Below are 23,425 nucleotides of genomic sequence, written 5' to 3'. Positions count from 1 at the left end.
TGTCGGTGGTGTCTTGCGTCGCTGACAGTCCCGACATGTCCTCACATAACGAGTGACGTCGGTGGTAGGACGTGGCCAATAGTGCCTTTCTTGTATCCTGGCGAGCGTGCGAGAAACACGGAGGTGCCCTGCTGTCGGATCGTCGTACAGGGCCTGTAGGAATTCTGGTCGCAGAGCTGAAGGCACCACAAGGAGGTACTTGGCTCAAAGTGGCGAAAAGTTTTTCTTTTGGAGAAGACCGTTTCGCAGGAAGAACGACGCAAGTGCGCGCTTGAATACCTTCGGGACTTCGGCGGTCCTGCCTTCGAGGTATTCTATTAGAGCCTTAAGTTCAGGGTCGGCCCGGTGTCGTTCAGCGAAGTCGTCGGTAGTTATCGTTCCCAAGAAGTAGTCGTCATCCGGGTCGTCGGTTGGTGGTTGGTCTACAGGCGCACGGGAGAGACAGTCGGCGTCGGAGTGTTTCTTACCGGACTTGTAAACGACGCTATTGTCATATTCTGGAAGTCTCAGACACCATCATGCGAGGCGACCTGAAGGGTCCTTCAAGGTGGCTAGCCAAAAAAGGCGTGGTGGCCGCTCACAACTTTGAAGGGCCTGCCGTAGAGGCAGGGGCGAAATTTCGACGTAGCCCAGATGATGGCGAAGCACTCCTATTCTCTTGTGAAATAATTGGCTTCTGTTTTGAATAGCGATCGGCTGGTGTAACTAATAACCCTTTCAAGTCCGTCAGCCCTCTGCAAAAGAACGGCGGGAAGACCTACGCTGCTTGCGTCAGTGTGTATTTCTGTTTCGGCGAATTCGTCGAAATGGGCAAGTAACGGAGACGTCTCGAGGAGATGTTTAAGCTCCTCAAAAGCGTGTTCCTGTGGCGTTTCCCACTTGAACTCCACGTAGGCCTTGGTAAGGTTAGTGAGAGGATCGTCGATGCAGGCAAAGTTTTTCACGAACCACCCATATTAGGCGCACAGGTCCAGAAATCTGCACACCGCCTTCTTGTAAGTGGGGGGCGTGGATTGGGACGAACTCGAGGCTTGCTAATAACGTGCCCCAGAAACAAGAGCTCCTCGTACGCAAATCTGAATTTTCTGGCTTCAGTGTGAGTCCGGACGTCTTGATGGCTTTAAGTACAGCTTCAAAGCGCCGAAGATGCTCGTCGAAACTCGAGGAAAGCACGACGACGTCGTCCAAGTACACAAGGCAACTCTACCACTTCAATCCTATCTGTACTGTATCCATAACGCGTTGTAAAGTTGCAGGCGCTGAGCAAAGACCGAAGGGCATCACCTTAAACTCGAAGAGGCCGTCCGGTGTTAAAACGCCGTCTTCTCTCAGTCTCTTCGATTTGCCAATAGCAGGCTTGAGGTCCATTGATGAAAACTACTTGGCGTTATGGAGCAGATCAAGTGCGTCGTCTATTCGTGGGATAGGATACACGTCCTGTCTTGTGATTTTGTTCAGGCGGCAATAATCGACGCAGAAACGTAGCGTCCCATCCTTTTTCTTCACGGGGGACGCCCATGGACTCTTGGACGGCTGAATGATGTCATCCCGCAGCATCTCATCAACTTGTCTCTTCATGGCCTCACGTTCTGGCATCGAAACCCTTTACAGATTCTGACGGAGTGGTCTGGCATTTTCTTCGGTTATGGTGCGATGTTTCGTGATTGGGGTCTGCCGAATTTTTGATGACGATGAAAAGCAATCTTCGTATTGCAGAAGCAGGGCTTTGAGCTTTTTTTGCTTGTGGTTCGGAAGTCTGGGATTGACATCGAAAGTTATGGGAGAGGCTAGGTTCCTCTTAGGAGGTTCCGCAGAATCGGCGAGTTCGAAAGCACTGGTGACTGCGACAATTTCTTCGATGTATGCGACCGTTGTTCCTTTGTTCACAAGCTTGTACTCATTGCTGAAATTCCTGAGCATAATCACTCCTTTGCCTCCCCGCAGCTCTGCAATTCTACTTGCGACGCAAATATTTTGGGTGACCAACAGATGTTAACTGCTTTCAACGACGCCTTCCAAGTCAGGTGATTTAGGAGCGTCGACTGAAATAATGACGCTTGAGCGAGGCGGAATGGTGACTTGTTCTTTCAGCACACTTAGGCTGGGTTTCCGGATGGCGTGCGTGGTGGTAGTGCTTATTCTGTGGAAAACGTTATGTACTTTGTTTTTAGGTTGATGACAGCACCATGGAGGCATAAGAAGTCCATGCCAAGAATGACATCTCTCGAGCAACGCTGTAGGACTATGAAGTCTGTAGGATAAATACGGCCATTAATGGTGACTCTCGCTGCGCAGATTCCTGCAGGCGTTACGAGATGACCTCCGGCTGTGCGGATTTCAGGGCCTTCCCAAGCTGTCCCAAATTTCTTCAACTTCGTGGCGAACGGCCCACTCATGACGGAATAGTCGGCTCAAGTATCGACGAGAGCGGTCACACTGTGGCCGTCGATAAGAACGTCGAGGTCGCTAGTTCGTCGTCTCGCAATACAGTTAGGGCGTGGCGTCGGGTCACAACTGCGTCGGCTTGTTCCGCTGATTCTATGTTGCGTCGTCAGACCACATTCGGTATGTGAGCTTTCGCCGTCAGGGCCTTGCAGGTTGGTGTCGTGTTCGGAAAGCTCCGTCGCGGCGTCGTCGTCGTCGGAGGATCTTCGGTAGTTCGTCGCACAGCAACCGAACTTTCATCGGTTCTTTTTTTTTCTTTTTTTTAATGTGAAAGGCTTCGACAATTTCTCTGGTAAGTTGGTTTCCATGACGGAAGACTACGGTTGTGTCACTGAACAGTGGTGAGCAGCCCCACTGGGAACAGTGTCTCTTTATGTGAGAATGAATGTCAGTTCCTAATGATCGCTTGTGTTCTAAAAGTCGGGTGTTGGAACATCGACCCATCTGGCCGATGTATACCTTTCCACACGTTAGCGGCAAGCAATACACGACTGATAGGCTACACTTAACAAACTTTGTGGTGTGATTTACCGTACAACTACCAGCATTACTGTTTACTGCTATGGAAACTTTACGGTCTAGTTTGGAACATATTTTACTAAGCTTGTTGCGTGCCGAAAATCTAGTTCTAGGCCATGTTCCAAACTAGACCGTAAAGTTTCCATAGCAGTAAACACTAATGCTGGTAGTTGTGCGGTAAATCACACAACAAAGTTTGTTAAGTGTAGCCTATCAGTCGTGTATTGCTTGCCGCTAACGTGTGGAAAGGTATACATCGGCCAGACGGGTCGATGTTTGAACACCCGACTTTTAGAACACAAGCGATCATTAAGAACTGACATTCATTCTCACATAAAGAGACACCGTTCCCAGTGTGGCTGCTCACCACTGTTCAGTGACACAACCGTAGTCTTCCGTCATGGAAACCAACTAACCAGAGAAATTGTCGAAGCCTTCCACATTAAAAAAAGAAAAGAAGAATGCATTAGTCAGTCATCGGTTTCGTTAAGTGACCGAGAAGCCAGCTACCTCGAAGGACTTATTTGAGATCAGTGTTTGCATGTTTCATCGGTTGCGGCCCTTAGTTTCCTAGATACGGGCAAGGAGATCGACCCCGCGTTGTGCCAGAGTACTGCTGGTAGTGCGGTGACGTACGGCGGTTGGGAGACGGCGAACGGGAAGGACTTCGTGATGTCCACTCAGTTCCTGTCAGGTAGTCGATGTCACGTGGCCGTTCTCCTGGCTGTGGACGTGGTGCATTGACGGCGAAGCCACACGGTCCCATCTGTCGGTACTGGCAACGGCGGTATGTGTGTCCGGCCTTGCCGCAGTGGTAGCAGAGCGGGTGGTGGTCAAGGGTGCGCCAGACGTCAGTCTTCCTCGGCGCACTGCGCTGGGCCGCTGGCGAACGGCAGGACGTCTGTGGGGGTGGTGGCGGCGGTGGCATCTGGCGACGGAAGTGCGATGGGGCAGCGTTTTGGCGTGCGCGTGGAGGAGGGGCGTGGCGGCGGGCTGCAACAGCATAGCTCATGGCTTCTAGCTGAGGCTCTTGAGGCTGAGGAACGCCCAGCGATTGCTGGATCTCCTGGCGTACGACGTTCGCGATGGATTCCACGTGAGGCTGCGCTGAAGGAAGTAATTTTCGCAGCTCTTCTTGCACGATCGCTCGGATCGTCTCACGCAAGTCAGTGGTTCCATGCGCTTGAATGCCGGCGTAGCTTGTAGACGAGAAGCTACGGTTATATTGCCACGTGCGCATCTCGAGCGTCTTCTCTATCGTAGATGCTTCTGAAATGAATTCGGTGACCGTCTTCGGCGGGTTTCAGATCACCCCAGCGAAGAGTTCTTGCTTTACTCCTCGCATGAGTAGACGGACCTTCTTCTCCTCAGACATGTCGGAGTCAGCGTTGCGGAAAAGTTTAATCATATCTTCAGTGAATAGCGCCACGTTTTCGTTTGGCATCTGCATGCGGGTTTGAAGACGAGCTGCGGCCTTCTCCTTGCGCACCACACTTGCGAAAGTGGTGAGGAATCTGGCGCAAAAGACGTCCGACGTTGTAAGGATTCACTCTAGATTCTCGAACCAGGTCTGAGCAGCATCTTCTAAGGCGAAATACAAATGCCGGAGCTTGTCATCGTCTGTCCTGTCATTGAAGGTGCCGACGTGGTCGAACCTTTCGATCCAGCTTTTCGAGTCTTCTAGTGGCGAACCACGGACAGTTGGCGGCTCTTTGGGTTGCCGGAGCGGAAGTGGTGCAGGCTGCACGGGGGTGGTCATGGATGCAGTAGTTGATGTCTGGATCCGGGTCTGCCTGGCTGCTTCAGGAAGGGGCCCGTGCTCTGGAAGTAGTCCCCTCTGCCTGCGGCGTGTTCGCTGTTCAGGGTTAGCGTCCCTGTCTTTTTTGCCGCTTGGGCTGGGGTCACGGCTTGAAGGGGGCGTCCGGAACATCCAAGAAGCAGCACCTCCACCAGATGTCACGGGGTCGTGACCTGACCGAAGACAGGAGACTTTGTGTTAGAATTTAACTGTTTATTTGGGCGAACCTGTGCACGGTTAACGGAAAATGAGATTACAGTAGCAGTCTTGGAGAAATAGAACGTGGCAATAGTAACACCCATATCTCCAGTAGCTCATTTGCATCCGGCCCGATCACAGTACAAAGTATTCAGTCTTTTCCAGAGAGCTCTGTGATACGCATTGACAAAGAGCTCGAAATGATCTAAGTAAGAATGATACGTCTAAACCTTCTCTATATCTTAGTCTCTGTGTCTACAAACGCGTACAAGCTTACTTCGAACATCGACGTCATTGAAGGAGAGTTAATAGACCAGTGGGGACTTGACCAACAGGAGTCGTTAAGTGCCAGAAATACGTAATTTGGGTATTTGCAGTTCTGAAGGTACGTTTAGCACAGATTTTTAAACTGCAGCAATCGCTGAACGAGCAAAAAGGTATTCGCATCTCTAATTGATTGGGGTCTATCAATTAATCATTCTGTTTATTATAATCTGGCTCGGAGCCCTCAAGAATGCAGCAATTTACCGCCTTCCTTAGTAGAAAGAAAGATCGCAAAGTTCTATGTGTCCCTGTTCTCCGCTTTGAAAAGAAGCATTGTTGCAACACTATCTGAGTCGCCCTTTTATTTCATCATTGTGGCACCACCTACTCGAACACATGTATATAATAAATTATATATTATAGAAGCACACATTCTAAACCATTTTCTTTTTCTAACGGTCGTGCGTTTGGTAACTATTCTCTACCAACTGCACTTGACAGTAATGTGCTTGGTCATAAAATACCAGAATTTTCGTTAGAATAAAGCACTTGCCTCTGGAAGAACTGAGGGGCGCCCACGCTGTAAAGAATTAGATTGCAATTGCAGATTTAAAATACATGCGAAACTGAATCCTCAATCAAGTATTTTAGTCAATGTATATAGCAAGACACTGTGTTAATTTAACGTTAGCAACAATCAAGAATTGTCACTATAGCCATCTTAGCAACGTTTACTTTTACACTGCAAGTGCTAGCTTGATTGTAGTTCAAGTGAGGCAATGTAACATTTTTAGTTATATTTTTGTTATTGTTTTTCGCTTACCTTTCGTTTCGTTGTATACGTTGGGGTGATTTCGCCTTGGAGTATGAACACAATATATATGAGAAATGTTCTCTCGTCTTGTTTTTCGCCCAAGCAGCCAGCGCGCCAGAACTCTGGTGTTGCTCTTTGTCGTCACAGTTTACCATCATGGCGAACACAGGGAGCTACCAACAGTGTGGCAGGTAGGATATGCCGTTTACATCACGGTGGGTGTTCCCAATCATGCTTCAACGTTGTTCGAGGGTCCGGTTGAAGTGACTTTGATGGGCAACAGTAGCTTTATTACAATGGTTCGTAGTGGCCACGCTGCGACGACATGGCAGATGTAAAACGCTTTTCTGGTCTACCTTGGCTTTGCCGTGGTTGCAACAGTAGACACTGCATGGCCATGGAAAAACATCAATCAAATTCCTAAATTGCACTGTTACCATCTTATGCTGTTTGAAGTCGTGTTCTTGTTTTCTTGCTTTTCTGTCATCACCGAGGCAAGGCAGGTGCCTGCTGTCACCTTGCACGTAAATATCTGGAATACACATAATCCTCAGAATGATCTCGCCCTCATTCTGTTGGACGCCACCACGGGCTCGTTCAGGGAATGACCGTGCTTGAAGTGACCAAAAATGAGCTCAGCATGCAGCCCGCGCTACTCACTCCCGTCGAGAAATTGCGCTCTTGGTTTAGTAACAGGTCAGTCAACTGTCCCCTACTGCTTAGCTCCAGTAATTATTTGTTGGCAGAGTGAAGTTTGTGGTAATAATGTGCAAGGCAATGCCTCATAGTTGTGACCCATTGAACTTTACAGTTGGTAGTAGTATAGTAGAAATGGATGATAGTTCTAACCTGGTAGTCCATCCGACCAAATGTAGTTAAGACTGGGTGCTACAATACACCTCGGGCTGCTGCCTCATATTCAAGGTGATCTGTGGCGTCTCACCAACTTGACTCGTTCATCAAGGCCCCACAATCACCTGGAACGTTTCAGTTCAGCACCCAGGTAACGGCGCTGTTCTGGAAGTGGTGGAGCTACTGTACTTTTTTATAGACAGTCATTGCAGGGCGACTGGAAGAACCCTGCCCGATCCGGCGCGAAGCAGGCCTTGGTCCTATGAAACCTGCAAGAGATCCCACAGGGACCTTCTATAGTTTTCTAGTAAGCTTGCTTCAAAATACATAAGTCGGTCAAACGCAACCCGGCGTTGATTGCACCCTGTAGCGTCATCATCATCGCCATTCATCATCATGATCATTCACCCACCAACACGCTGCGCGTCTTCGTCAAATGATGCGAAAGTTCAGGAAGAGTCCACCCACTGATGGTTCGGAACGCTGGCAGCCGCGGCGCTCTGTTTCAGTCCTCGAGATAAACTGGCGAGCTTGGCATGAACGCTTTAGCCATCTTTACGACGTCATCTCACGTCTCTCTGTAACTACACACAGAATGCATGGAAGGCAGTGTCAAACATGAATCTATACGCGGAGCTCAACAGTAGAGTGGTATAACTTCATAGCGCTGTTGGGAGGAGAAAATGCTCACTGCCCTTCATGTGGCCGTATGCTTGTCTAAGAGAACTTAAACAGCACCTCGAGTGACTCAGGTGTCGATTGTGTCCTGGGCGAGAGGTTATCGCAACGGGAAGCACCTACAGTGTAACCGAGCAACAGGACGCTGTACGCTATCTAGATGGCTCCGCGTACACTTTCCACTGTGCCTCTACGATCCTTGAAGTGTAAGTGCAAGTTCTTCATGCAGTGAATCGTAAGCTTCATGATAGAAAAAATGATGACGGCGTTCAATAGGCAGAATTAACTGGAACACCGACGACAAATGGATGCAGGAGGCTTCGTTCAGTCTAAAGGTTCGGGTTTTATTAACTCTGCCATTGCACCGCAGAGGTGAAAGGGCACCCGTATGCTGGGCCGGTGGTCTTTTTGCCGTTTTCGTTGCTCAATTTCTCGTCCTGGTTGCCGTGATTAAAAAAAAAAAACATTGAGAGCGTTCTATAGAAAATACAATGTGCCATGCCTGTGACCGTAGAGAACGACTTGCGCGCTTAAAGAAGCACAACAGTCACCAAAGCCCACAAAAACTCTTCTTAATGTGAGTTTTCACGTATGCCTAACCTCGCGCTATGTTCCAGCCGGGTTAGTAGAGTTGTGAAGATGCTGAAGTTGGATCAAGAGCATGCGCTTGATGAAACACCACTTCGTGTATTTTTTTGCTTTCTTTGTATCACTATGTGTGTTTCTTTTTTACTACTAAGTCAGCATCTACACAAGTCTACTTACCCGTCAAGGTTACAGCAAATGGTACCTTAGTGGTGTGTACTGAGATTAATCCGAATTCTTCTGCATGTACGTTTCGTTGACTCTGCTGGTCTTATCGGAAGGGCACGCACTTCACGCTAATCCTGACCGGCATTGTAAGTAAAACAACCGGTTTATCTGCATGAAAATACGTGCGCTCATCTTTCGTTTTCCTCGACGCATGAAGACGAGCACTGAACGAGGAAAAACACTACCCGATAAAAGCAAAGAGCGATGCAAGCGATAAAATCATTTGCATCAACGAACCTGTGTAACACTGATTTTACGGCACCGCTTCAAGAAGTTCCAGTGGCTGCTGTGTGGCGTAATCTGTGCGCAATTGCAACAACGCAATATAGTTGAGCTTCTGGGTTGGTTTCAGGTTCTTCTATCTGTCAAGGGCTTTTATGCTAGGTAACCCGAACGCTTGGTGTGCGGCCACACGGTTTTTTGCGACCTTCCATAAAAAACGTTGCTCTCAGACCAAGCAGTTCATTAAATTGATAAGCACAACAGTATGGCATACTTTGTAAAAGAAAATGATTGGTTATGTAGCGGTAGTTGACTGCAAAAATGATATTGTGACATTGCGTGCTTTGTTGTTTAGGTACTGTTTCTTACTGCCACGTTTTCATGAATATATCCAACATTCTTCATAGCTTTCCCTAAGACCCGTGTAGTGTTATGCTACAAGTTTAAATTTTATTTGAAATAGTCATGTTGTACTACATTTCCACGACACTTATAAAAGAATACCCGATGAATTGAAATACTTGCCCGAAGCGGACCAAAAGTGCGACGGTAGGCTTCACGAAACTGGAAATAATACAGTGCAACAATGAGGTGTCAAGCATAGGTGAAATTAAATTATTTCTTCTGCACGTTAAAATAACAGATTACCAGTGTCTCTTGAATTGTGTCTGAGATTTTCAGAGAATATGGAAACGTAGTGTTCACTAGAGGTCGTCAGAATAAATACTGTAGGAGCAGACGTGTTAAGATAAATAAAGACATATTTCAAGACAGAAATTAATAAGAGCGGTAATTACTTTCTCAACACTGAAATTAGCTGGCTGTGATAAAGAGGAGTATGAGTCCTTCTGGCAAGAAGGTCATTCCTACTTTCAAATTGTGAAAGCTTTCTCCAGTAATAATTGTGCTCCAAGTAAGTTCACCGAACTTCCTGGGAAAAATGAATCACGAAAAAGCGCAACTGCCAGTTCCATCTGAAACGTCCTGAGTTATTCAACCAACATTTCGTGAGTGCGCGGGGTTGCTTGCCACTATGGAAACCGTGGCGCCCATAAGCTCTTTTGAAGGTAGAAAATACATGACGCGTTTTTGTAACTTTCGATTGTTTTGTGCACAATACGTGAAATTCCAAGTTTAACAATAAAAAGATGAGTAATTGTGCAACTAGGAACACGTCATAAAGCCCACTTTCATGAACACACAACATTTAACTTACACTGCACGTCGTAGTTTGTTCAACCCTTGAGTGAGTGCTTAAAAAATTTGGAGGACACTTTCTACAGCGTAAAGAGTGTCCCGTCTGTTGAGGCGTGGTACGCGTATCTTCGTTTTCGCGTGAATGTGCGGATTGTGGAAGGTTACAGGGGAGACTTGTGTGTGTGGAAGCCATTTAACTAACTCGACTGCTACAACAAGACGTCCGAATCTGACGGGGGCGCGTCTTCGCGCGCGTCGCTCTGCCATCACATGGTTCCTGAGAATGATGATGGCGAGATTGCCGAGTGTATGAACGAAAGAGCATCTTCTAACGAATGGTTCATTTTCAAAATTTGTCCGTGAAAAAGGGTAGACCTTGAAGCCGGAAAATCCTGCGAAGAACAAATTACAAGCTCTTGGTACCAATATAGAGTATTTTCTGGAACATTGTTACGTTTGACCCGGAAAATCGTCTGGGCAGAGGCTATTGTGCGTAAGCTGGTCTACTTCAGAGGCTTTCAACCCCATCGGCGCCCAGTCTGCAAGACGCTGTCCTGTAGATGTTCCAGGAAGCAGTCGGGTCTCAACCATAACTTCCCGAGACAAGCCCTTTCTTGAATGGGCTTGAACATGGGGCGGAGGGGGGACGGCGCCTATTAGGGCGGGTCTCATTGAGTCAACCTCTTGACTCGGTTATTGTCGTCGCCTACGCGAAATCGTCACAAAAGCATCGTCAGTCCTGAAGCGTGGGAAGACGTCGAAGAAGCCGTCCCCAGGATCGAGCGTTTGGACTGCCTGGAGCTGAAAGCAGCATGGACCGCTGCTGACGTTCTGGTTAGCGGCCATCTCCCTGCAGGAGCTCAACCTTCCCTCTCCGGACTCTACCTCATCGCCCTGCGGCGCCTTCTAGGTGGGGGCTGAGTGCGTCATGTGTGATGTGCTCGTGTTCCCATAGGACCATTGAGACTTGGTCACCTGAATAGTGGCGAGAGTGCTTACCGCCGCCTTCTTCGAATCTCGGTGTAAAGGAGACGGCGCAATATAAAAAGCCGAAGCATTTTGTGAATCAAGTGCGGAATCATTGCGGAATCAAGAACTAAGTCTCTGTTGTACATATTGCGGGATCTTCTGGATCCCTGTACAGTTTCTATCTTTCTTCTATAATAAATAATCTTCGTTCTTTCTTTCTTAGGAACGCGTCTCCAAACTGGCGAAGATCGGCTAAGCGGACAACGGCGGGGAGCCTGCTACCTTGAAGAAGCCCGCCGTTCCTGCCATCGACCTCGAGCCCTTTACAACTGGTGGCAGCGGTGGGATGCCATCATCAACTTCCACCCTTAACAGCATGTCTGCTGGCTCTTCTAGCCTAGAGCAGGATAACCGCTTTGGAACATCGTCTCTAACTATTCTAAACTTCTGTAGAATGGCATTGTCGCGTCTTGTATTCGTCGCGCGAAGAGGAAATCGCGTGTTGATACCGTTAGTACCATGTTTCTTGAGGACGCTGTTGCGTGTAGTAAGGCCCTATACCCACTCACCGTAATGAGGGCCCCATGCGCATAGATAAAAAAAGCTAAAAGATTAAGATCACCTTCTCACTCTAAATAAGAGACAAAATTGTTCAAGTTGAAGGTAGAAGTGAATTCGTAAGTTCAATGTATTTGCCACATACTTAGAAACGTGGTAGAAAACTATGGTGTACAAATAGTGTTGTCAGCAGAAAGCGAAATAGGAGGCGTGTGTTCTGAGCAAGAACAATTTATGTTAAAAAGAGAGCTAGGAGTAATAAAAGATTGTACCCTTTCGCTGTTTGCACATTGCACTAAAGAAATTGTATACAGCGTTCGTAGCACATGTACCATCGTGCCTTAAGGCAGTCAGGGTAATGCTGTACCGCGAAACTAAGGAAACACTTGCACAGCCTGAAAGCTGGCGCAAACACACATTTGGTTAGGCATTATCAGGAAACCGGGCACAAACCTCAGCCTAGCAAAGCTGGCTGCTTGTTCCAACACCTGAATTAAAAAGCAAGGGCATTGCGAAAGTTCAACTGATCGCAAAACTTGAAGAAATGTGCATCGGCTACACTTTGGTTGTTTAATTAAAAAGTTCATTTCATTCAAAATACGCTCACAAAACAGTTTTATTTTTCCTACTTTCCACTGGTAGTCTGTTTCTGCGAGCGCTCTAATCCCTTCATTAAGACAAAAAATGATTTTCATATGCGAGAATGGTGTTTTAACGATACCGTGCATAAGATGCTGGGTGCTTAAGCAGATAATTTTACTAAAATAAACCAGTTCTTACAATGCGCTTGTTTGATATACCCTTAGATTCAATCTTTTTGTGTCAAGCAAATTGCTTAAAAGATCAATTTGCTTCAACTAGGCGAGCTACCAAGGTATGAATATTTCGGCAAGTTGGTAGGTTATAACACAAAATGCGAACAGCGCAATCTAGTAGTACTTACAGCGTAAATTCGGAAGTAAGATAAATGAACAGGAAAGGGTGCTCACTTTCAACTACCATTGTATTTAAAACAATTGTTTTATTTTTTATTGATGTTTTTTAAGTGAACGGTTGCGTCGTTGAATGGGAATCATTCAATTAAAATTGTGCCATGTGCACAGGTAATTGTTTGGGAGCAGCCACATTCAAATGGTCTTTTCTTGTGAAAGTGTGCAGGTTTGTCGACAATGTCATAGTAGTTGTATTGGTCGGATGCCGACTTTGAAAGTGTCACCAGTCTTGCAGTGTCGTTTAAGATCTCTTGCATCCACTAGAACTTACATGCGATCTACCATCTGACAATTCGATTAGGTTTTTTGACCTAACATTGGGTTTTTGGAGCAATCATTCATTCTGGCTGTTCGCACCTAGAAGTGAAAATTCGCTTTCACCTTTACACTCAGCTCAATCTGAAGTGGTGAAGATGGTTATCAATATTGTTTGTCGGGTTATTGCTCGTAGACTATAATGCCTACATTCGGCGAATTGCAGTTTCAAAGGCCGAGCGGCTCTTAAGCGCTGGTAATCCGAGCGCCCCCATCTTCACTGTTGCGAAATGCTTTTTATGCAATTCAAGTATCAAGGAGAGAAATCTCAGCCTTAAAGCGTATCAGCCCTTGAGGACTTTGTTGCAGTCCTTTTTAAGCACAATGTTTCGAGTACGCTCTGAGAAATCTGGAAACGCATTTGCATCACTGTTGTGTTTAATACCTAGGAAAATCTATCAAAGTTTTGTGAGCTGCTGAATCATCCAGCTGCAAATTAAACATGGAACGTGCTTTATTCCTTGTGCTATTGATGTCATGTGTCTTCTTCTACAACCCTGCGGTAAGAAATGCATAGGGCCACCCAGGAAATGCTTGAATGACCATTTATTAAGGCGCGCAATGTGGTTCATGGAAACCACAGACTTCACTGCCATGACTGCATCTGCGTTTCCCTCTTTGAGCATTTCTAGGTAGTAGACAAGTGCCCCTTGCAGGCCACGAGTGAAATAACTCAGGCCCACCACATAAATGGATTGACGGTGCCTGTGTACGATCCCCATCACTCCAGCTTTTGCAAATGGACGTTTCGTATCTCAATCATTATCAAGATGTTTACTGGCTTCCAGTTGAATCAACAAGTGACAAGTGTTTTATTGACAATTTATCGCAGTGGTTGTTAACTGCACCTTTCTATGTATGCCAGTTTCTTCTCCAATATATGTAACCACACTGCTACAGAACAATTGTTGAATATCAGCCATCTTCCCTGTCTTTGTTTCTTGCTTCTGTAATTATGCTTTAACTACCACTGATTTGTGCTGTTTGTATTTTCAGCTGGCTATCAGTTTCAACTAGACCCGAATGACCACCTGTGATTTTGCTGCAGTTTATTGCACGCAATTCTCAATGCAAAGCATCTCTTTGTGAACTTCGGCGACTTAGAGCGTATCTATCTATCTATCTATCTATCTATCTATCTATCTATCTATCTATCTATCTATCTATCTATCTATCTATCTATCTATCTATCTATCTATCTATCTATCTATCTATCTATCTATCTATCTATCTATCTATCTATCTATCTATCTATCTATCTATCTATCTATCTATCTATCTATCTATCTATCTATCTAGCTGCCTAAAACATTTAGCTCTCCTGCTCATTTCGATAACGGTAGCAATACCAAACTTGGTAGAGCATAACATTACTGTAGGACGCTCATATCTGACTAGTCATAACATGAAAATCATTACATATAGCCATGATTGTCATAATTTACACTTCATACTCCTGCTCCTCTTGCGGCGGTTTCGTTCACATGACATGTTGCAAAACTTGAATGCTAAGACATGATTGCATGGCGAACACAAGGGAGAGACCCTAACATGCAAAATCACCACTTGCGTGTAATGTAACAATATGACTACATGCCACTCTATTAAGGCGCTCGGGTCTGTTTCGCTACCGTCATACATACCAAATTAGGTATTACTGTACGTGAATGAATGACAAAGGTATGTGACTGGGGCAAACATAAGAATCATGAAATGCGTGTCATGTGAGAACCTCACTACATGCCACAGTCAGTGAACCAATGCGTTTTGACGTGAACCAGTGTCTGCGTGCCGACATTCATTTTATCGCGGCACGCTGGCATTGCCATGCCAGGCGCAGGTTCAGCCACATACTCGCAGGCGCGCGCTGCGCTGCGTGTTTCTGACGCATACGCGTTTTAGCGCGCGCAGCATCCCTCCGTCACGAAAAGAGGGAGAATGTTGTCTGCGTAACACATTGGCGTGAAATGCAGCATGTCGCATTTGGCGCCGCTTGCCGTCGGATCATGCCGATGGACGCTGGTTGCTCCGGTTGCGACTGGCATTACACTATAAAGTGCTCGAGTTTTGCTAACAGAGCTTCGCTACGCCCAGCATACGGGTGCGTCAGCATTACGTTGGAGTATATTGGACCCTTCGTGATGCGCTCGCGGCCGTTTCGCTAGCTCATCATATACAAAGTTTGGTGTTACGTGACGTCCATGAATACAAATACCGAGGGACACTTCCTCGGTACTTCATATTTTGACGGACGAAGCACAACTTATCGGCATGGTTGTCACCCTGATCAGTACTATGCACGCGCTGCTGAGCAAGATGCAGACACTGAAGGTTCAAAGCGTGTTGCAACTGCTTGACACCATCCCTCCAATTCTCGCGAGCCTTCAGAACTCTGCTGCTTCAGAACTCAAGCGGCTCCATCATGGCTTCATCATCGGTAAGAACAAGATTTTGGGTGCATGAAACCAAACCACACATAGATGGTAATGCAACGAGTGTGCTCAAGTGTTTAAGACACGGATATGACTCACCGTCTGTGACGTTAAGCACATAACTGCCTTTTTGATGATGGCATGAGTGATATTTCTCTCCTTCTCTCTCTCTCTAGCCTTTATTCCCCTTACCCACTTCCTAGGGCAAGGTATCCTACCGGGCGCAGCCGAGGCTAACCTCCCTACCTTTCTTTCATCCTCATTCTCTCTCTCTCTACTTGCTGACTTCTGCATATCAAACGGATCCTTGAAGGTTGTGTAATTTGGTAATAATAAGTTTTCATATAGCAATTAGCGAGGTTTTTAATCTAGCTAGCAGTTCACCGGCTTTAGTGTGGAAAATTTGAAACTGATATTTATTACCCTGCGTGGCTTTGAATAAAACAATGCATTGAATGCTGCTTGGGAATTTCTTTTTTTCGGTTTCATACGCTTTGAAGTTTATAGGCATAACACTTGACCAGACAGAATAAAAATTTTTCCTCCTGCCTTTAGTCATCTGTGTTCGGTAAGAAACCTGCCCTATGCAGATGTGGCATCAAAATTCGTTCAGTCAACAAATATAACGGTTTCCATTGAAATGAAAGACTTGCCTCTAAATAAGCTTTAGAGTATCTTCCATGAGTCGCCGGACGGCCAACTGGACGACGACTCTGAAATTAAAATCGCATCACCACTGAGAATTCAAAGTACATACAAATGTCTGCAGCTAACTACACCAATAAATTAGGAGGGGATGAATAGCACAGACCGGTGCATAATTACTACTTCCTATAGCCGTATTTTTTAAAGCAAACTCAACAAAATTTAAGATTCTTTGAATGGGAACTTTTGTTTTGTGAGTTCTGCTAGAAAATACTGTTATTGTAAAAATTATAAAGAGAAAAAGGTTTTACTCTTTGGTGCTTGAAGAAACAGTGTTGAAAACATTTCGCGAGTAAGTTGATGAAACCTCTTCTGGTGGTACACGTGCCCAGGATATCCTTCTAAGCCAAAGTAATAAATATAGGCATGACCATTTTGTGGTAACAATTTAGATGTTGGATGAATAAAATTTTAGGGCTTTTTTGGAAAAGAAACCTTTTGTTAAAGATACAAGTGTGGTGGCAACGTCATTCTTTTGCCTCAGGAAGGGTGCATGGCGATCAGAAAGGAGTCACAAAAGTTGGCACTTTTAGAATACGTGGTTACCGAGAAAATGTTCTTTTTATTTCGACGGAAAGTATGATCGAAAAGAAAAACGCTATTTATAACCCGAGATCCGCGGTGCAGTCCCAGAATCACGGGCATTTAGGCTGATTTTCAAATTCTTTCCACTCAGCATAAAATCTCACCAATCTGTAGAAGCACTAGTTCGTAATTGTGTAATATCTTGCAATGAAAATTCAAAAGTCACATTTCCTTTCGTCTTTGCATTTATATTTTCCTTTCAACATATATCAAAAATTGTAACAGGTCTCTAGTTTAAAACGTTGCATAAAAGCTACCATAAATGGCTAAACTACACATTAGAAATCTTAGAAGGGCTTGATGCTGAAGTGGACAATAAAACCTTGTTAGCCTTGGTTGTGCTACTCTACTCCGAGTAAATGATATGCAACCTGACTGCTTGATATGTGGCTTTTAAAGACCCAAAACAATCATAATGTTTTAAAAGACGCCATAGTGGAGGGCTGCGGCAACTGCAATCACCTGAGGCTCTTTAACGTGCTGTTAAACGGCTGCTTGACGGCCTACAGCATTTTAACCTTCATCGAAATTACAGCTGCCGCAGCCGGGGTTCAATTTTTCCACCTGCGGGTCAGTAGTCGAGCACTTTAGCCACTAGACCACCGAGGCGGTTCATGATGTGTAAGTGTGAAGAGCGGTGCCTGATATTCTAGGTCTCGCATTCCTCAGTTTTGACATCCACATTGCTCCTATCATACTGTTTAGCCTGGGAATATAAAAAGCTAACAGTGATAACTGGAGGACTTAAGACGGTCAATCAGGAGTCAACCTAACTTAACCACAGCATCTGTGAAGAGACCTGACCCACTCTCACAACCTACTTATTGAAATATACATCCAAGCCGAGTGCACGTAACAAAGACCAGTACGGAGTTTTCATTTATGACTGATCACGACTCTTGTTACTAATTCCCAAAGATCAGTCCATTAGGCTAACCTTGGATATACACGTATGTACTCTTTCAATATTCTCAATTTGAGTTGTGCAGCGCTTGCGATTAACAGCCACAATACGCGTGTGGATACTTACGGGGTCATTTTCTTTGTTAGGCACATCATTACTAAGAAATGGCATATAATAACGCCAGAGAAAGTGAATGGGTTGTTATTAGAAGTGTAATGGTAATGTGAAGCTATTAGCGTGGACAAAAGATAACTTGCCACCGGAAAAATCCAGACCTTCGACCTTGGAATGACGCATGCGATGCTATACCACGAGCTATGATGCTCTACCGTAGTGTAGAGCTGAGGAAGGAGAGGTTGTTACACGGCAACACAATGGTGAAATTGAGTTATCTCGTTATTCCCAGTGTGTCACTATTGCTTGCCTGTAGCGCTGCTGGAAGTTTACAATCAGAAAGAGAGACAAACGCACCGCTAAGAGAAACAGTTAAAGTCAAAGCAGGGTGTATACACCGAGTATATGTACAAAGAAGACAACTGCCACGTGCTAACAGGGGTGGGAAGTTGAGCGATGAGCTGTAGCGGGGGTGCTCGTGTGAGTGTAGAGCAAGGTGACAGAAGCCAATTGCGCTGAGAAATCAGGCATTGGTGCTTCGACTTTAGCTATCACGTCCGCTTAATTTGATAAATAATTTAAAATGACGAATGGCAATGTTTAACTCCTCTAAATCCTGATAAATTATGGTGTTTATGGCCAAGTTTTTTGTCACACTACGTTCTGTGGGTCATGATCCCCATCAGCTTCATTGTGTTTTGTTGGGAATCACGTGTTAGTTTGAAATCTCCGGCAAAAATGACGCACTTCCATTGGCTTTACACTCAAAGACTAATTACTCTCCCCTGTTCAGCAGATTTTCATTGAAGCTTTTGAGGTTTACATGCCTCAACTGCAGTCGTTCTATCTTGTATCAGAGCAACATCAGCACTAGGGTACCTGCATCACTGACCTTTGAGCGTCAGTTATTTTTGTTGCTTACAAACGTGACTTTCTTTTTACTATTGATTGCTCAACGTGTAGACTAGCGAACCAAACACAGCTACGCTATTATCGCTGCCTGTCGCCTTCATTTCTTTCCTGACAAGAGAAAAATTTAGCTTTTATGAAACAAAACTATTTACAGTGCGTGACAGAAAATGCTTGAAAAGCATCATGAGGTGACGCTAGCACAAGGTCGCAATGCGTTTGCATCAGTGCTCAGCGCTATGGTGTTAGCTAATAGCTCCCAGCGCTGGCCTGCAAAGTCGCCATATCATAAATAGGTTTTAAAGATAATCTTAGCACAGTATATTGTAGAGGAATGCAGTGGTATCCACCACATGCAGTTTTACAAGTACACGTCAAGGAATTCCTAGTTTTCCTGAGTGTTTTACACTTTGCGCTAAATAGCAAATCGTTCCTACAGCAAGTGATACATGTACTTGCTTTACACGGTGGTGTTAATAAAAAATATTTCGAGTTTTTATTATCCTGAGTTTCTCTTTAAAGCTGAAATCCTCTTTACCTCACTAAGATTTATCACCCCTGAAATAAATACTCAAATACATGTTCTAATTTTTGGGAATAAATGAATGTAATTTACACTCTAAATCCTGAATATATTAAACCAGTACAACTTTTTTGTTTCGTGGTGATTTGTTTTTACTAAAACCCAAATAGCACGAAAATAATGCATTGCCAATACCCCATTAGCATACAAGAAAATGCGTCATGTCTTAGGTACAGCATACCAGAGCCTAGTAGTTGCAAAATCAAATATTATGAGTTAAACAACTATTTTTATTACCCTGTTAGATTGTGCAATCTTTGCGAGAGTAGCAAGTAGTAACAACAAATAGGTTACAGCCCACAAAAGGTCCAACAACAGTCTTTTTGCTCGTGATACACAGCTTCTCAAGGCACATGAGCGGTGGTTGCCTAACTATTGGACGCTTTGAACAAACATCATAAAAGATTGCCAAATGATTATTGCAGCACCAAAATCAAGTTTGCCAGGTATAGCGGAGTAGAGTAGAGCGCACTGCACTTTAAATTCGCATTAAGTAAAAAATTCTGAATTATTGGACTAAGTTTTGTCATTTAAAAATATAAAGCAATGAGAGCTTTGAATTTAAAAAAAAAAGTGATAATGTAGCAAAACTGTAAATAGATGACTGAAAGCAAACTTAGTTACAATCTCGTTGGATATTTGAGAAAATATTTGAGAACAATAGAATATCTTTTAGAAATAGGAGTACCACTTTGCTCTACAATTTAATTGCCTTTGAAACTTCAATAAACTTTTCTAAGGCATCAGCAAACCTCCCGTCACTGTGGCCAATGGAGAGAGCCCGAAACAAGACCAAATTTTGTACACTGAGATCCAGTCTAACGAGTCCGCAAACGGCCCTTCAAGTATTTTCCGCATAGTAGAATACTTCTTGCAGACAATCAGGTAGTATTCTATTGTCTCATGTACTCTGAAAGAAAACAACAGTGCGGGAAAGTTGCCCGTATAACTGTGTGTAAATAAAAATTAAGATATGAAACCTAACAACGTAGTCTAGTGGTTACAACTTCGATTCCTTTTGCTCGACATATTTTGCTGTTCCAACAGTGTCTGAGGTGCTGAAGTTCTATTGTGGCCAATACTTATGACGCAGGAATATTTTCTAACCTATTTTTTTCTTAGTTTAGCACCTCTAACGATTTTGAATGCTGGGAATACATGAAAAAGCCTGTCATTGAAAGATGATTTTGCTAGCGGATCCGCCATTTCATTCCAAAAAAAGGTCCTTATGACCCGAAAGTGAAACCCTTGCAATCAAATTTACACGTGTAGGAATTAGGAATTTTATAGACTCGGAGCTTTCGCGTTTTTATTTCCTGAGAGAAAAAAAAACGCACCGATAGCAAATCAGTCATAATTACCCTAAAACATGTTGATGCTGGTAGTTTGTGGAATGCTAGAATGATACCTAATAGTTTTGGTACAAAAATGGGGGCAATGTTTAAAGGCGAATGGTGAAGAACCAACCTAGAGTGAGCGAGAAAATACCAGTTCCACTTGTTTTCTCACTTAGGGAAACATCAGTCGCAATGACTGTCATTACTGGCATGCTTTCCAGGTGATCACATCAAATGGAGTTTAGAAACTGCATGCATCCTTGTCATTTTCTACCTGCTCCACGCCCCTTTGATATCTTGCAAAAATTAACTCGAATTCATAACATGCTATCTTGCTGTTGGCGACAGAATACATATTAGCATCATGATATTGGCAGGCTTCTCGACTAAAATGAATAGCAAGATATGTGAAGCAAGACTGCTGCACATGTCACACCTGCAGCTCCGGTTTGCAGGTGCATTTAGAGGCACGACAGACACACAACGTTGTCGTCCTATTTTAAAACGCGAAAGGTCACCATTAGTGCGGGCGACGTGTTAGTGCTATTTAAGATTGTTTTTGCAAAAATATTGTCAAGCTTATAATAAACTACACGTAAAACTTCTGACACGTACTGGTGTAATACTGAATGCATAAGACAGCAGCAAATATTTGGTTGCACCGAGCTACGTCTTTTTCACCTTCCGCGATCTTGCCGTTCATTTTGCCGAGTTTCGAAGAAGACAATCACGAAGAAACCACTGCCTATGTTTTCATAGATGTATTGAGGATACATTTTACTCATTTTCCAAATCTGATTAAATCCCGTCACAATAAGCAGCAAAAGTTTCTTGTGTTCTTCTTCTAAGACACCAACGCCGAAATGGTTGGCATTAGAATACTTTACTTCCATACATGAAGTAGACAAATTGCTTTCAACCATTGTAATATTTAAGAATTCCTCATCTAGACAAAGCATACTTACTTTTCTCCCCTTAGGGCTGATTGAGTCTTCCACAAATAATGTCAAAAACAATACCATGAGGTAGAATAGAAAACAGTGAAACTTCGTGTTCATATTCGAACGAAAAAGTTCTGCTTAAAGAGACACCTAGAAAATCTCCTCATGAAATATGCTCTGTATAAATAGAAAGTTTCACTCGGGAATTCAATCGAAACATCTGCAGCAGCTTGATACGGTATATAAGGAAGCGCGCTACTGACTTTAATTATGAGTGACAGTTTTTTACTTGTTTTTCGTAGCTTTAAGCGAATGACTGACTAAAAATAGGCAAAAATATCTGGAACGTAATTATTATTTTGCACGTCTGCCTATCATTCAGTCTTTGTAGACTCTAATTGCTTGTAGGTAAAGATGCGTAAAAGTTTAACCAATTAGGCATAGGCTAAGTCGCAGAATTCTTTCTGCTAATGAGTGAAGTTTTTTGCAAGCATTTCTCACGCATTTCCAAGGCAAAGTGACAAATGTAAATCCTCTTCCGTGCTTGTTCACCATTGTGATTGAAAAACAAATAGAAAAACTTCGCTGGTGCTTTCTTTACTTAGTTGCTAGTAACAACTCACTCGGGTAGCTGAATGTTTCACGCTTACATTACCATATATTTTGTATGAAATATTAAAAATCATTTTAAACGCGCCCTTCAACATCTTTCACAAATCGTCTGAAAATGCCGCAAATGTGTTGTCTCGGCTCTCCAGAGCGGATCAAACAGAATAATGCTGGCGGGTACCGAACCTGGAACCTTCGAATCATGGATCCGATGTTCTACCAACTCAACGAGTGAAGTAGCCATCCACTTATTTATTGAATAATTATTATGTGAAGTTTCACGTTTAACGTAAATATGAGAGACGCCACATTGGAGGGGCCCCGCAATTTGTGGCCACCTGGGGTTCTTTAACGGGCACCCGAAGCTGAGCACACAGGCGTACAGCATTTTCGCCTACATCGAAAACGCAGCCACCGCAGCCGGGATTATATCCCGCCACTTCCGGGTTAACAGCCGAGTACCTTACCCACAAGACCATCGCTGCGTGGCGGCCATCTACTTAGAGAATATTGGATCAGCGTCACCGGCAGCAAGTACGGGTAGTGTGAAAAGCCCGAATTTCACCGGTTGACGTCAGGTAGCACATGGTATTATTAAGAGCAAGGAGCTAAACAACTGATACGAAATTTGTGTCCAGGCAGACTTCCCACCTTGAGGTTGTATGCGAAGGATTAGTGGTCAAAGAGGCGCATACTGCAAAGGAACGTTAATGAGAGCGTTGCGTTGGGCACCACTTCTTGTTGAAACTTTCTGCTGCCTTGGCCTTCGCTGGTTCAGGAGATTGAAATTTTTGGCTTAGTTTAGCTACACTGAAGTGAATGAAGTGGTTGCAAAAGGGCAGCCGACTGGCAGTTGGCAGTTGTAGAAATCGAGGCATAGCTTCCACGCGAATGACCGGTGCAGATAACTCCCGAAAACCCTCACAATGACCAACAAAGTGTAGTGCTTCAACTCTGAACTTTATTTTCACTACGTTGCTGAATAGTTTATATCTGCTGAGTTGCATGAAGACTTCACTTTTGTGAAGTTCGTGCAATTTTTTAATGTGCTGAATAAAGGGATGTCGTCTCTGATTGTCAGGTAGCTGGCCAAGTGACAAAAAGCTCGTGAAAAAAACGTAGAATTTTTTTCAGTTGTATCGAACACCCAATAGCATGCGCAAATATTCAAAGGTGCTGAAATGTGTTATGAGCGTGATCTCTAGTAGGTTTGATAGTTCGTCATATATATGATGGTAGGCCTTCTCGAAGTTCTTTTTATGTATTCTGATGCTTGGGTGCAGTGATCAATGAAGTCCTGTCTGTGCGGAATTTCATTGTCGTCCGGTACCGTCACTTCTAAGAGATCGCAGTAGTCCGCACATGCTTCATGTCACCTGAGTTCAGGGACCATATGTAGCGGTGATGTCCAGGCAAAATATGAGGGTTGCTCGAACGCAAGTACAACATCTGGAATTCTTGCCGTAAAGCCTTGTAACGGTCAGGAACGAAACGACCAGCGTGCGCAGGCACCAGCGTTACCACTTTTGCAACTTTATGAGTGAAATTTGTTGTAACGTATATGTGTATATGTGTTTATTTGGGTTTGTGTATCGTTCGGTTCCTTTTAAACAAATAATACTCTAGTTCCTAGATTATGATCTGTTCTATATTTCATATTGGCATGTATGCT

The 23,425-nt window shown here is 44.3% G+C and overlaps 1 protein-coding gene across 1 annotated transcript in view; it reads right to left on the bottom strand.

The window, feature by feature from the left end:
• Window positions 1-21,343, bottom strand: part of LOC142765967 (uncharacterized) — a 150,379-nt gene extending 129,036 nt beyond the window's left edge. Inside the window, exons 1-4 of the mRNA XM_075867775.1 lie at window positions 21,169-21,343; window positions 15,720-15,779; window positions 9,129-9,167; window positions 5,778-5,804 (exon numbers count right to left, since the gene is read on the bottom strand). Of these exons, the coding sequence (XP_075723890.1) occupies window positions 5,778-5,804; window positions 9,129-9,167; window positions 15,720-15,779; window positions 21,169-21,261 (219 nt within the window). The 5' untranslated portion in view covers window positions 21,262-21,343. The remainder of the gene's footprint in view (window positions 1-5,777; window positions 5,805-9,128; window positions 9,168-15,719; window positions 15,780-21,168) is intronic.
• Between the last annotated feature and the right edge of the window lie 2,082 nt (window positions 21,344-23,425).

This window comes from Rhipicephalus microplus, chromosome 6, assembly GCF_043290135.1.
Source record: "Rhipicephalus microplus isolate Deutch F79 chromosome 6, USDA_Rmic, whole genome shotgun sequence".
Taxonomy (NCBI): Eukaryota; Metazoa; Arthropoda; class Arachnida; order Ixodida; family Ixodidae; genus Rhipicephalus; species Rhipicephalus microplus.
The sequence above is the reverse complement of the archived record's forward strand: the minus strand, read 5'-3'. Positions and strand labels throughout refer to the sequence as shown.